Source organism: Podarcis raffonei, chromosome 12, assembly GCF_027172205.1.
Source record: "Podarcis raffonei isolate rPodRaf1 chromosome 12, rPodRaf1.pri, whole genome shotgun sequence".
Taxonomy (NCBI): Eukaryota; Metazoa; Chordata; class Lepidosauria; order Squamata; family Lacertidae; genus Podarcis; species Podarcis raffonei.
In genome coordinates, this window is record NC_070613.1 from 4,390,416 (window position 1) to 4,403,239 (window position 12,824).

General features: G+C 48.4%; 1 protein-coding gene across 2 annotated transcripts in view; it reads right to left on the reverse strand.

The window, feature by feature from the left end:
- LOC128423867 (tumor necrosis factor receptor superfamily member 16-like) overlaps nucleotides 1-12,106 on the reverse strand; it is a 48,898-nt gene extending 36,792 nt beyond the window's left edge. The window contains exon 1 of one of the 2 annotated variants that reach the window (XM_053409419.1): nucleotides 11,182-12,106. In XM_053409419.1, coding sequence (XP_053265394.1) covers nucleotides 11,182-11,280 — 99 coding nt within the window. In that variant the 5' untranslated portion in view covers nucleotides 11,281-12,106. Of the gene's footprint in view, nucleotides 1-10,727; nucleotides 10,983-11,181 lie in introns of those variants that run through there. The other variant, XM_053409420.1, reaches the window with a different exon arrangement.
- Between the last annotated feature and the right edge of the window lie 718 nt (nucleotides 12,107-12,824).

Genomic DNA, 12,824 nt, shown 5'->3' on the forward strand with positions numbered 1-12,824 from the left:
CTCCAGGTCCGGAGGCAGCTGTGGGACCGGCTTGCAGGGTATAGTCACACCTCTTGTTACGTTCGGTTCAGGTTGCGTCTTTTCAGGTTGCGTCCCGCGCCGACCCGCAAGTACCGGAAAGGGTTACTTTTGGGTTTTGCCGCTCGCGCATGCGCACAAAATGACACCACGCGCCAGGGCAAAGTGGCAAATCGCGACCCGTGCGTGCTCAGACGCGGGTTATGTTCCTTTCAGGTTGCAAACGGGGCTCCGGAACGGATCCCATTCGCAACCAGAGGTACCACTGTATTTATATTTTTCAAAATATAGTCCGGCCCCCCACAAGGTCTGAGGGACAGTGGACCGGCCCCCTGCTGAAAAAGTTTGCTGACCCCTGCTCTAGTCCTCAGTGAGGCTGTCTCACCCAGAGATTCCAAACTGTAGGTGGCGACTCCTCACAATCTCTCTCTTAATTCAAGAATTGTTTTTTAAGCATAAAGCAGCTGCAGGAATTGCAATTTGGATTACCGGAACTGCTTATCTCTTGCCCTTTGGGCCCAAACCGCCCCCACCACCATAATTGCCCCTTCCATGATCTCTTTATCTTGGTATCTGGTTCCCCGAGGGGCCATCTTGATAAGGAAAAATGGCTCCTGAGGAAAAGGCTCATTTCCCTGTTCAGACCTCAGATTCCAAAGCAGTACTAAAACCCACAAAAGACATACCCCAGTCTCATAATATGTCGTTTTATCCCAGTTCAGACTCTTTGTCCATCAGCACTATCTACGCTGAATGGAGATAGCTCAGTCATCAGATCTTGAGACGCTTAACCTCAAGGTTGTGAGTTCGAGTCCCATGTTGGGCAAAAGATTCCTGCTTTACAGGGGGTTGGACTAGATGTCCCTCGTGGTCCCTTCCAACTCTACGATGACTGGCAGCTGCCCTCCAGGGTCTCGGACACATAACACACGTACTGATCCTTTTTTTCCGAAACTTGGGAACACTGATTCCGGAAAAAAGGGACGCTTTGCGTGTGTAAACAGGTATTCTGCCACTGAGCCTAGTCCACAATGCGTGGAAAATACCGTATTTTTCGCACCATAGGACGCACTTTTTCCCTCCTAAAAAGCAAGGGAAAATGTGTGTGCGTCCTATGGAGCGAATGCAGGCTTTCGCTGAAGCCTGGAAAGTGAGAGGGGTGGGTGCGCACCGACCCCTCTCGCTTGCCAGGCTTCAGGAAGCTATCCGCTAGCCGTGGGAGACCCAGCTCTCCCACGGCTAGCGGAGCGCTGCATTAATCCCGAAGCTTGGGGCGTGCGGAGCTCAGCGCGCCCCAAGCTTCTGGGTGCCGGCAAGGTCTCCGCTAGCCGTCTAGACCTTGCCGGCACCCAGAAGCTTGGGGCGCGCTGAGCTCCGCAGCCCCAAGCTTCGGGATTAGCGCTCTGCTAGCTGTGTCTAGGCTGCGGATAGCAGCCTGCTTCCCGGAGCGTCGGGCGCCCTGAAAGCAGAGCGCCCGGCGCTTCGGGAACTCATCCGCAGCCTAGGCAACCCTGCGGGAGATCCCGCAGGGATGTCTAGGCTGCGGATAGCAGCCTGCTTCCCGGAGCGTCGGGCGCCCTGAAAGCAGAGCGCCCGGCGCTTCGGGAACTCATCCGCAGCCTAGGCAACCCTGCGGGAGGTCCCGCAGGGATGTCTAGGCTGCGGATAGCAGCCTGCTTCCCGGAGCGTCGGGCGCCCTGAAAGCAGAGCGCCCGGCGCTTCGGGAACACATCCGCAGGGTGGGGAGCCCTGCAGGAGTTCCCTGCAAGGCTCCCCAAGCTGCGGATAGCAGCCTGCCGCCCGGCGGGTGGGGCGCCCTGAATCAGAGCGCCCCTCGCGCCGGGCAGACATCCGCAGGGTGGGGAGCCCTGCAGGAGTTCCCTGCAAGGCTCCCCAAGCTGCGGATAGCAGCCTGCCGCCCGGCGGGCGGGGCGCCCTGAATCAGAGCGCCCCTCGCGCCGGGCAGACATCCGCAGGGTGGGGAGCCCTGCAGGAGTTCCCCGCAAGGCTCTCCAAGCTGCGGATAGCAGCCTGCCGCCCGGCGGGTGGGGCACCCTGAATCAGAGCGCCCCTCGCGCCGGGCAGACATCCGCAGGGTGGGGAGCCCTGCAGGAGTTCCCCGCAAGGCTCTCCAAGCTGCGGATAGCAGCCTGCCGCCCGGCGGGTGGGGCGCCCTGAATCAGAGCGCCCCTCGCGCCAGGCAGACATCAGCCAGCCCCACAAGCTCGGGGGACAGCAGGGAGGCGCAGCGCCACTATCCCGCTGTTCCTCGACCTGGTTCGGTTTCCCTGACATGCTTTTGGGGGGGGGAAATAAAGGGAAATTTTTTTTCCTTTATTTCCCCCCCAAAAAACTAGGTGCGCCCTATGGTCCGGTGCGTCCAATCATGCGAAAAATACGGTACTTCTCCAACTGAAGTACGGATATCCTGTGTGAGAGTCTGGAGGCGGTTGGAGGATGGGTGGCGGCTAACAGATTAAGGTTGAATCCTGACAAGACAGAAGTACTGTTTTTGAGGGACAGGAGGCGGACAGGTGTGGAGGACTCCCTGGTCCTGAATGGGGCAACTGTGCCCCTGAAGGACCAGGTGCGCAGCCTGGGAGTCATTTTGGACTCGCAGCTGTCCATGGAGGCACAGGTCAATTCTGTGTCCAGGGCAGCTGTTTACCAGCTTCATCTGGTACGCAGGATGAGACCCTACCTGCCCGCAGACTGTCTCGCCAGAGTGGTGCATGCTCTGGTTATCTCCCGCTTGGAGTACTGCAATGCGCTCTATGTGGGGCTACCTTTGAAGGTGACCCGGAAACTACAACTAATCCAGAATGTGGCAGCTAGACTGGTGACTAGGAGCAGCCGCCGAGACCATATAACACCGGTTTTGAAAGACCTACACTGGCTCCCAGTACATTTCCAAGCACAATTCAAAGTGTTGGTGCTGACCTTTAAAGCCCTAAATGGCCTCGGCCAAGTAGACCTGAAGGAGCGTCTCCACCCCCATCGTTCTGCCCGGACACTGAGGTCCAGCTCTGAGGGCCTTCTGGCGGTTCCCTCGCTGCGAGAAGCCAAGTAACAGGGAACCAGGCAGAGGGCCTTCTCGGTGGTGGCGCCCGCCCTGTGGAATGCCCTCCTATCAGATGTCAAAGAGAAAAACAACTACCAGACTTTTAGAAGACATCTGAAGGCAGCCCTGTTTAGGGAAGCTTTTAACGTTTAACAGACCACTGTATTTTAATATTTTGTTGGAAGCCGCCCAGAGTGGCTGGGGAAACCCAGCCAGATGGGCGGGGTATAAATAATAAATTATTATTATTATTATTATTATTATTATTATTATTATTATTATTATTATGAAGCGTCCCATGCAAAAGGCTAATAAAGTCATTATGGTGGACGGCAGCCCATTTCACCTGATGCAGGACGTGTTAGCCTTACATGGACCCTAAGAACTAGGCTTCTGGTGCCTCTTCAATACCTTCTTGGGATACCTAATTGGAAGGGACCCAAAGGTCATCTAGCCCAACCCCCTGCAATCGCAGCTCAGGTTGACCTAGCGCAGATGGCGAAACCTCCAGCATGCCTGATCATCAGACACATAGAAGTAAACTCTCTTTACTGCTCGGCAATATGGCCAGCTCTGCCATTAGGCAAAGTGAGGCAACAGCTTCAGGCGGTGCCCTAAAGTAGAACTACAATTCCCAGCGCCTTTAAACTACAGTTCCCGGTGGAGAGAAGCTTCTGCTTTAATTGTATGGTGCGTACCCAGCCCAAATGTTTTCGTCATTTGTACAGTGGTGCCCCGCAAGACGAATGCCTCGCAAGACGAAAAACCCGCTACACGAAAGGGTTTTCCGTTTTTCGATGCGCTTCGCAAGACGAATTTCCCTATGGGCTTGCTTCGCAAGACGGAAACGTCTTGCGAGTCTTGCGATTTTTTTCGCTCCCCCCCTTTTTCTAAGCCGCTAAGCCGCTAATAGCCTTTTAGCCGCTAAGCCGCTAAGCCTTTAATAGCCGCTAAGCCGCTAAACCGCTAATAGCGCTAATAGGGTTGCTTCACAAGACGAAAAAACCGCTAGACGAAGAGACTCGCGGAACGGATTATTTTCGTCTTGCGAGGCACCACTGTATTCTCTGTGTGCAAAAGACCTGCCTATTGTGGCCTCTGTGCATTCCACGTTTTAAAACACGAAAACATGAAAGACAACAATGGAAAATCTGCAGTGACTGCATTGCGGTTTTATTTATTATTTCTTTGTCCTTTGCATAATTATTTCTGCCTTTAGTAGCCATGGCAAAGAATTATGCAGGATGGTGGACTCCTGCCACATGGGCTCATGCACGCAGAATTCCTGGTGCATGGAATAATCAAAAACAGGCATAGAAGCTGGTTCTGGTAAGGAAATATCTCTCTGCTCATGCTCAGAGGCAGTTTCTCCTCCGGCCATCCTGCATGCAAAAAGATTATCCCAAGCATTGCATGGGATGGGAGACAGGCTGCAGTCCCACACAGGATAGTTACCTAGGAGTAAGCCCCATTGAACCCACGGGGGCTTACTTCTGAGTAGACGGAGGATTGGATTGCGCCGCCTGCCACACCATATTGGCACTTCAGAAAATCATAAACGCAACCTAAGTAGAGACATCACCTTGCCAACAAAGGTCCGTATAGTAAAGCTATGGTTTTCCCAGTAGTGATGTATGGAAGTGAGAGCTGGACCATAAAGAAGGCTGATCGCCGAAGAATGGATGCTTTTGAATTCTGGTGCTGGAGGAGACTCTTGAGAGTCCCATGGACTGCAAGAAGATCAGACCTCTCCATTCTGAAGGAAATCAGCCCTGAGTGCTCACTGGAAAGACAGATCCTGAAGCTGAGGCTCCAATACTTTGGCCACCTCATGAGAAGAGAAGACTCCCTGGAAAAGACCCTGATGTTGGGAAAGATGGAGGGCACAAGGAGAAGGGGACGACAGAGGACGAGGTGGCGGGACAGTGTTCTCGAAGCTACCAGCATGAGTTTGACCAAACTGCGGGAGGCAGTGGAAGACAGGAGTGCCTGGGATGCTCTGGTCCATGGGGTCACGAAGAGTCGGACACTACTAAACGACTAAACAACAACAACAACATTCTGTTTATCTAGGCATGAAATTATCCTAGTTTGAGAACACTGCTGGATATAAAGATGGCATCCTAGATTATTTCACATCTGTTCCAGGTTCAAAACGCCACGTTTTTACAATCTAAACAGCAGTAAGGAAAATCTGGGACCTGCTCTGTGTTACTTCTGAGAAAAGTCAGCCCCACAACCCAGACACGCCTGTCTTCAAGCCTTGATTGACCACAGATTTTCACATGAATAATACTTAGAAAGAAAACCCCCACAATTTTAGGGAAAACAGATTTGTACTTGCTGGAGTTAACCCCCTGGAGTCACAAACACTATTGTGGGCACAAGTCCCATTCACATGAATGGGATTATTTTCGTCTAGCACAGCCCCCATTCACTTCAATGGGACTTTTGTAACGGAACTCGCCTTTCGATTGTGCCCTACGAAGTTGAAGTTTAATAGCCTTTTAAAATCTATTTTCTCGGGGACCCTTCTTCACAAAGTACAGACACAAACAAAATACAGTTTAATGCTTTAAATGCTGTGTGTTTGCCTGTAAATTAACATCAATGGGAGGCAATGTTTGGTTTTCCTTAAATTGTGGGTATTTCCGCCCCCCCCATCATGTTTCGCTAAAATTCACATTCCCCTGTCTTTTGTACTGCTTAATAAGCGCTTGAGGGAAGATTTAGATCACATCGCCCTCAAAAATTCCAAATATCTTTCCACAGCCATTTAAGGGAAAACACCCTGAGGCAAAGTCCACAGTCCTATACATCACAGAGGCATGTAGCCCTGAGCAAAAGCAGAGTCAGTTAGCCAGCCTCAAAGAAACACCAGCAGCCTTGGCTCCACACGTTCAAGGTTTTGTATCTGAGGCCTAACAACAGCTCTATGTGTATGCAAAAACCTGGCGCTACTAAATGCACCCCTGTCAAAGCTGGAAGATCTTCAGAGAGATCAAGTGGTGTTAATAAAATAACCTGAGCCAACTTTGCTACAGTGGTACCTTGGTTCTCAAGCTTAATCCGTTCCGGAAGTCTGTTCCAAAACCAAAGCGTTCCAAAACCAAGGCGCACTTTCCCATAGGAAGCAATGCAAAGTGGATTAATCTGTTCCAGACTTTTAAAAACAACCCCTAAAACAGCAATTTAACATGGATTTTACTCTCTAACAAGACCACTGATCCATAAAACGAAAGCAAGAATCAATGTACTGTACTAGAAAATAAATAAGACAGTATTGTAGATGATAAAAATAAAAAATTATAATTTTTCATACCTGCACTGATAATAGTCATTGTTTGGATGGGGTTTTTTTTAATCCATTTCCGAAGTTACACAAACAATCAGTTGGTAGCTGAACTGGGTTCCACACAATCACAAAACAAATTAACCGAAAAATCCTCAAAAACAAAAGGGCAAAATAAATAGCAAAAACAAAAGCTCCAAACTCAAACCGTTCCAAAAGTCTGTTTGACTTCCGAAATGTTCAAAAACCAAGGCGCGGCTTCTGATTGGTGCCGGCGCCCCGGAAACAATAGCCGACAGCCGCATCGGATGTTCGGTTTCCGAAAAACGTTTGGGGTGTTTGAGAACCAAGGTACCACTGTACTTCTAAGAGAAATCCCTCCTTCGTCACGCCTGTTCATCCATTACCGTTTACACTGTAAGCTCCTAGGAAGCAGGGACTTGTGTGTCTTTTACCTAACTAGGGCACCAAACACATGGGATAAAGAATGGTCATAACTGCATCTTCTTCCCTCATCTCCCTTCTCATTTCTTGCCGGATCAGGCCAGCGGCCCAACTAGTCCAGCACTGGGTTCAAAATTCGCCAGGTGCCTTTTGCACGTGGCTCTCGGCCAAGTCAAGATGCCCGGGAGACAGGATGGTGCTTCACATTTCCACCATCTGGGGATCCTTGGATGTTTCCACACCCTAATCCCACATCCTGTAGAATTCTATCGGTTGTATTTGATCTGCACAATCGGAATGGATTTCAGGAACCAAAATCCTTTTTCTGTGCAGCCTGAGCAGGAGCAGGGAACAATGTTATAGTTAATCATTTCTACCCAAATGCAATTCTGGTTTTAAACGCAGTACAGTGGTACCTCGGGTTAAGTACTTAATTTGTTCCGGAGGTCCGTTCTTAACCTGAAACTGTTCTTAACCTGAAGCACCATTTTAGCTAATGGGGCCTCCCGCTGCCGCCGGAGAAAGATTTCTGTTCTCATCCTGAAGCAAAGTTCTTAACCTGAAGCACTATTTCTGGGTTAGCGGAGTCTGTAACCTGAAGCGTATGTAACCTGAAGCGTATGTAACCCGAGGTACCACTGTATTTTAAAATGGGGTTTCAGAGTTTTTAGGAGTTTCTGAATGTCTTATGTAGATTTTTCAATTTCATTGTTCTGTATGGGACAATGACAATAAAGATTGTATTGTATTGTATTGTATTGTATTGTATTGTATTGTATTGTATTGTATTGTATTGTATTGTATCGTTGCTGCTTGTCTTCCCCACCCCACTGCCCTGCTCACAGTTGTGAAGAATATTCTTACGTTATGAATGGTCCGTCTCACCATTAAGAAAAAGAGGTAGAAATAGGCCATTATATTTGTGGACTGTCCCTTGATCAAGCGATTTTTCTTCTTTAAGTTCTCAAAGCTCTTAACCGAGCTCAAGTGAGCAATCTGAAGTGAGCCAGATGTTTAACTGAGAATCAATCACAGTCAGTCCATCCTTTGAAAAATCAGACTTGAGAGCTGTTTTGCCCCAAAATGGTAACTGGACCTTCCATTTTGGCGACTGCAAACCTTGGTTTAAAGGGCCATTTGGCACCTAGCTTACATATATGAGTTTCTAACACTGCCGTCGAAAGCCATTACAGTGTGAAATACTATAACCCAGTAGAAGAAGAGGAGTTTGGATCTGATATCTCGCTTTATCACTACCCTAAGGAGTCTCAAAGCGGCTAACATTCTCCTTTCCCTTCCTCCCCCACAACAAACACTCTGTGAGGTGAGTGGGGCTGAGAGACTTCATAGAAGTGTGACTGGCCCAAGGTCACCCAGCAGATGCATGTGGAGGAGCGGGGAATCGAACCCGGTTCACCAGATTACGAGTCCACTGCTCTTAACTACTACACCACACTGGCTCCCAGTGATGTCCAACCGGTCGACAGGTAGATTCCCTGGAGATTGCGGTCGATCGCAGGATACTTTTTGATCTCGTGATTAAAGAAGATGTGGAATGAATGTATCCGCCCTCCACCCCCCTCGCCCCCCCAAAAAAGCTCAACCACTCTGGGTAGGTCACTGCCATTTTTTTAATACAGATTTATATAGATCATAGTCTGCCCATCGTTTTGCCCGGACACTGAGGTCCAGCTCCGAGGGCCTTCTGGCGGTTCCCTCCTTGCGAGAAGTGCGGTTACAGGGAACCAGGCAGAGGGTCTTCTCGGTGGTGGCGCCCTCCCATCAGATGTCAAGGAAATAAACAACTCTCTGGCTTTTAGAAGACATCTGAAGGCAGCCCTGTTTAGGGAAGTTTTTAAAGTTTGATGTTTTATTGTATTTTTAATCTTTGTTGGGAGCCGCCCAGAGTGGCTGGGGAAACCCAGCCAGATGGGTGGGGTACAAATAATAAATCATAATCATAATCTTGTGAGTTGGATGTGCCTGCTATAACCAATTAACCAATAAGTAAGACGAAGGCGAGTCGAAGATACTGGGCAGCTGAAAAGACTGCAGGCTCTTTCCCCAAGATTCCTTGATGCTCATACACTTGTACAGACCGATTTAAATCACATACACAGAGAAGAAACGACATGACTTGCTCCCAAAAGAATGCTTAGGACTTTAACATGCTATTTAATCCGTAGCACAACCCCCTAAATACCACTGCGGAAGTAAAGCCACACGAATGGGCTTCACGGCCAGGTTAAACGTAAATAAAATTGCAGCCTCGAGTCTCACAATAACCCTGTGCGGTAGGCCACTGCTGTTCACATTTCACAACAGGCAAACCAAGTCTGAACTGCAGTGGTGGGCTGGATGTCCAAGGTGAAGTTGGGAATTCGAACTCTTGATCTTGTTTCCCCCTAGCCCTTCCCCTTTATACTGGGGAATCGTGGAACTGCACAGAATCATAGAAGTGCAGAGTTTTGTGCAATTGTGGACCCTTCTGCCAAGGGCCGAAATTTAGGCTCCTTGCGTTTGCTGTCACTAAAAAGCACCAGGAGCAATCATACCTAGAAATGCATTAACCACATTGCATACAAAATATTATTATGCATTAAATTTGCATGCCACCCTTTGCCTGCGGATCTCAGGGAGGTTCACGACGCAAAATCACAACATAAAAACTGCAAAATGCACAGCGAAAACGCCCTTCCTGTTTTAACCAGAGGTAAATCTCTGTACCTTCTCAAACACAGATCCCCACGCAATGCATGCGAAACAGCCTCATCTATGCAAAAGTGGGGACAGAGAAAAGGAAGGGCCCCTCTTTTACTTTCCATCACCCCAAAAGCAAATCTGACTGGGTAATTTAAAGGGCACTATTTTATATTTTGAGATCTCAAGTAGAGAGTCTGGATTTCCCAGGAAAACACTATCTCACCACTGGTGAATGTGTTTTTAGTACTCTAACGCTGGCAAGGGGGCCTGTTTCCTCTCTCTCTCAGTCTCCTCCACCAGGTGACAAGTCCTTTAGAAGCCAGCAGTTCTAAAGAATTCAAGCAGTTCTGGAGAACTGAGACCTTATCACCCTTTTTCCAGAGGGTTTTTATCTTGTAATATCTTTTGAAGAAGGGTGGTGTATATATATCTACAGTGGTACCTCAGGTTAAGTACTTAATTCATTCCAGAGGTCCGTTCTTAACCTGAAACTGTTCTTAACCTGAAGCACCACTTTAGCTAATGGGGCCTCCTGCTGCCGCCATGCCACTGGAGCACGATTTCTGTTCTCATCCTGAAGCAAAGTTCTTAACCTGAAGCACTATTTCTGGGTTAGCGGAGTCTGTAACCTGAAACGCATGTAACCTGAAGCGTATGTAACCCGAGGTACCACTGTAATAAATAATACTAAAACAATACAAAATAACTTTGTGGATGGCAGAAACAAAATTTGCACATTAAGTGCTAGGGAAATGAATGCCACCAATCAAATTTTTTTCTCTCATCTGTTTTTAGTCTATTGTTATACTTTAGCTTTAAATTATTGTCGCTATTTTTTCTTTTTGGGGTGTTTTTTTTTTTGTAAGCAGCTTTGAGATTATTTTTTCAACAATCAAGCAGTACATAAATTTTATGCGATTAGAGATTAAGCAGTACTCTCGCATTTTAAACACCCAGCCCCAGTTATGGGGGTCAGGAGAGGCGTTTGCTGCGCGCTACTGCAGGCTGAGAGCAACGCGCTCTTATTTATGCTCAGAGGCACTCTTTCAGGCCATCCGAAAGAAGCTCCAAGCCTCTTAAATCCAAGTTTGCGCGTGTGCTGGGAAACTAGCGCGCTGCTGCTCCTACAAACTATTCCTCCAAACTCGTGCACTTTAAACAAACGCCCAGACACACAAAATATATATATATATCCAAAAAATCACGGACCAACTGCATCAGCCAAATTCAAACTCATCGTCAAGTCCCTGTCCGCTCACACCCCAGCCACGCCCTTCCTTGAAGACTGAGATCCTCTGGGAGAGCGCGACTTACTCCCGAGAAAGCGCGCAAGTCTCCGTTCATTTCCTTTGGAGAGATCGACGCGCAACTTTCAAATCCAAGCGGTGGTTTTTTTTCCAAGGAGCGAAGGGCGCGCAAAGATCTTCGCCCCCAAATATGGCCCAAATATCAAGCTTCCCGGGTCGAAACGGCACGGAATTAATTGGAGGGGTGGGTGGGAAAATAAGCTCCGGGGGGGGGGGAGGAGAGGACAGGATCCTAGAATTGCGAAGCGGCAAAGGGGCACCCAAAGATCATCCAGCCCAACCCCCGATTGCAACAGCGCAGGAACCGCGTGGAAGACGACTGCGTTGGTAATAGGAAGACAAAAGGCAAGACTCACCTGAGCAGGGAGGGATTGGAGTAGCAGAAGAAGGCAGGTAAGGGTGGCTCTGGTCACTTTCACGTCCGTTTCAGCAGAGACTCCTCCTTGGAAATGCATCTTGCACGCCCCTCAATTATATATATTTTTCTTTTTTCTTTTTTAATGCAAGCCAGGAATGCTTCGATCCGAATGCACAACCTCTCTTTTCTTAATGGGTGGTTTTTTTTGGGGGGGGGTTAAATAAATAAATAAATACAGAGCCCCCTCCCGCCCACTGCTTAACAAGTTACCAACCACCAAACGCTTCTCGCGGTCCAAAAATTTGGGTAGAGCGCGCGCTCTGCAATCGCAGGGAAACTGGACACACTTTTCTTCCCAAAGAGGAGTACAGATTTGTCCCTTCCTGTCCCTCCTTCTCTCTTCTTTCTTTCTTTCTTTCTTTCTTTCTTTCTTTCTTTCTTTCTTTCCCGATTAAAAAACAAAAAAGGCAACCCAACTGCTAAAACGAAGCGGCCTCTGGGGAGAGCGAGCCCGGAGCTGCGTTTGGCATCTGGGGAGGCCGGAAAGTCGCTCCAGATGTTGCTCCAGAGGCGCCGGCGCGCGCAGGAGCAGCCGATCCTCTTTCTTCCCCAAGGAGGAAGGGTTTGCAGTTTTGCAAAAAAACGAGGAGAGAGAAAAGTGGGGAGTGGAACCAAAAGGGCGCAGAGCCGCTCGCTGGATCCCTCGCTGGGCGCTGCGCAGCTTTTTTCCTCCCCGGATCTCTCTGGCACCGTGGAAGTTCGCCCGGGGCTGGCGAGGCTGAGAGCGGGTTCCTTTCTGCTTCCTTCCCGGCTCCTTCTTTTTCTTCTTCTTCTTCTCCGCCTCCTCCTCGCAAGCCCCGCAAAGGAGCAGCTGCTGCAACAGCCGGGGACGCGCCTCTTCCCCAACACGCGCTCCCTGGCGGCTGACTCGCCCGTCTCCTCCCAGAGGTGGGCGCGCCCGGCCTCGCCTCCTTTTCCTCCCTCTCTTCCCCCTCCTGCCTCTCTCTTCCTCCGTCTTTCTCTCCCACCTCCCTAAATAAATTTTTTTTTTAAAAAAAACCCAGGAAACATAAGGATAGCACTTCAGGATCAGGACAATTGCGCTTCTAGGCCAGCATCCTTCAAGAACGTAGGGATGCAGGTAGACTGCCTCTAAACGGGAGGTTCCATCAATTAGTGTGTGAAAGCAGCAGTGCCGTATTTACGTATCAGCTAAACAAGCTATAGCTTAGGGCCCCACTCTCTTTTTTAATTTTTTTTTATAATAATATTTATTAGTTTTCCAACAAACTGAACACAACACTACAAAGAACCAAAAAAAAGAAAAAAAACATACAATAATACAATACACAAAAAAACCCACTGCAAAACACTAACATACAACTAACAAACCAAAACAAAAACCATTTAAAACACAGTCCAATTTCAATATTTTATCTTTCTTTCACTAATTTCTACAACCTCCTCACACCTCCCTTTTTGTATTCCACTTCTATTAATTGTTTCAGCAATTCCTTTCCATCTTCCTCTGTTTTCTATCCTATAATTGTCTTAACACATTCTAACCTTATTTTTCCCTTTAATGCTCTAATAATCTATTTATACTTAATTCCTTGTAACATTTCTACTAAAGCCATATAA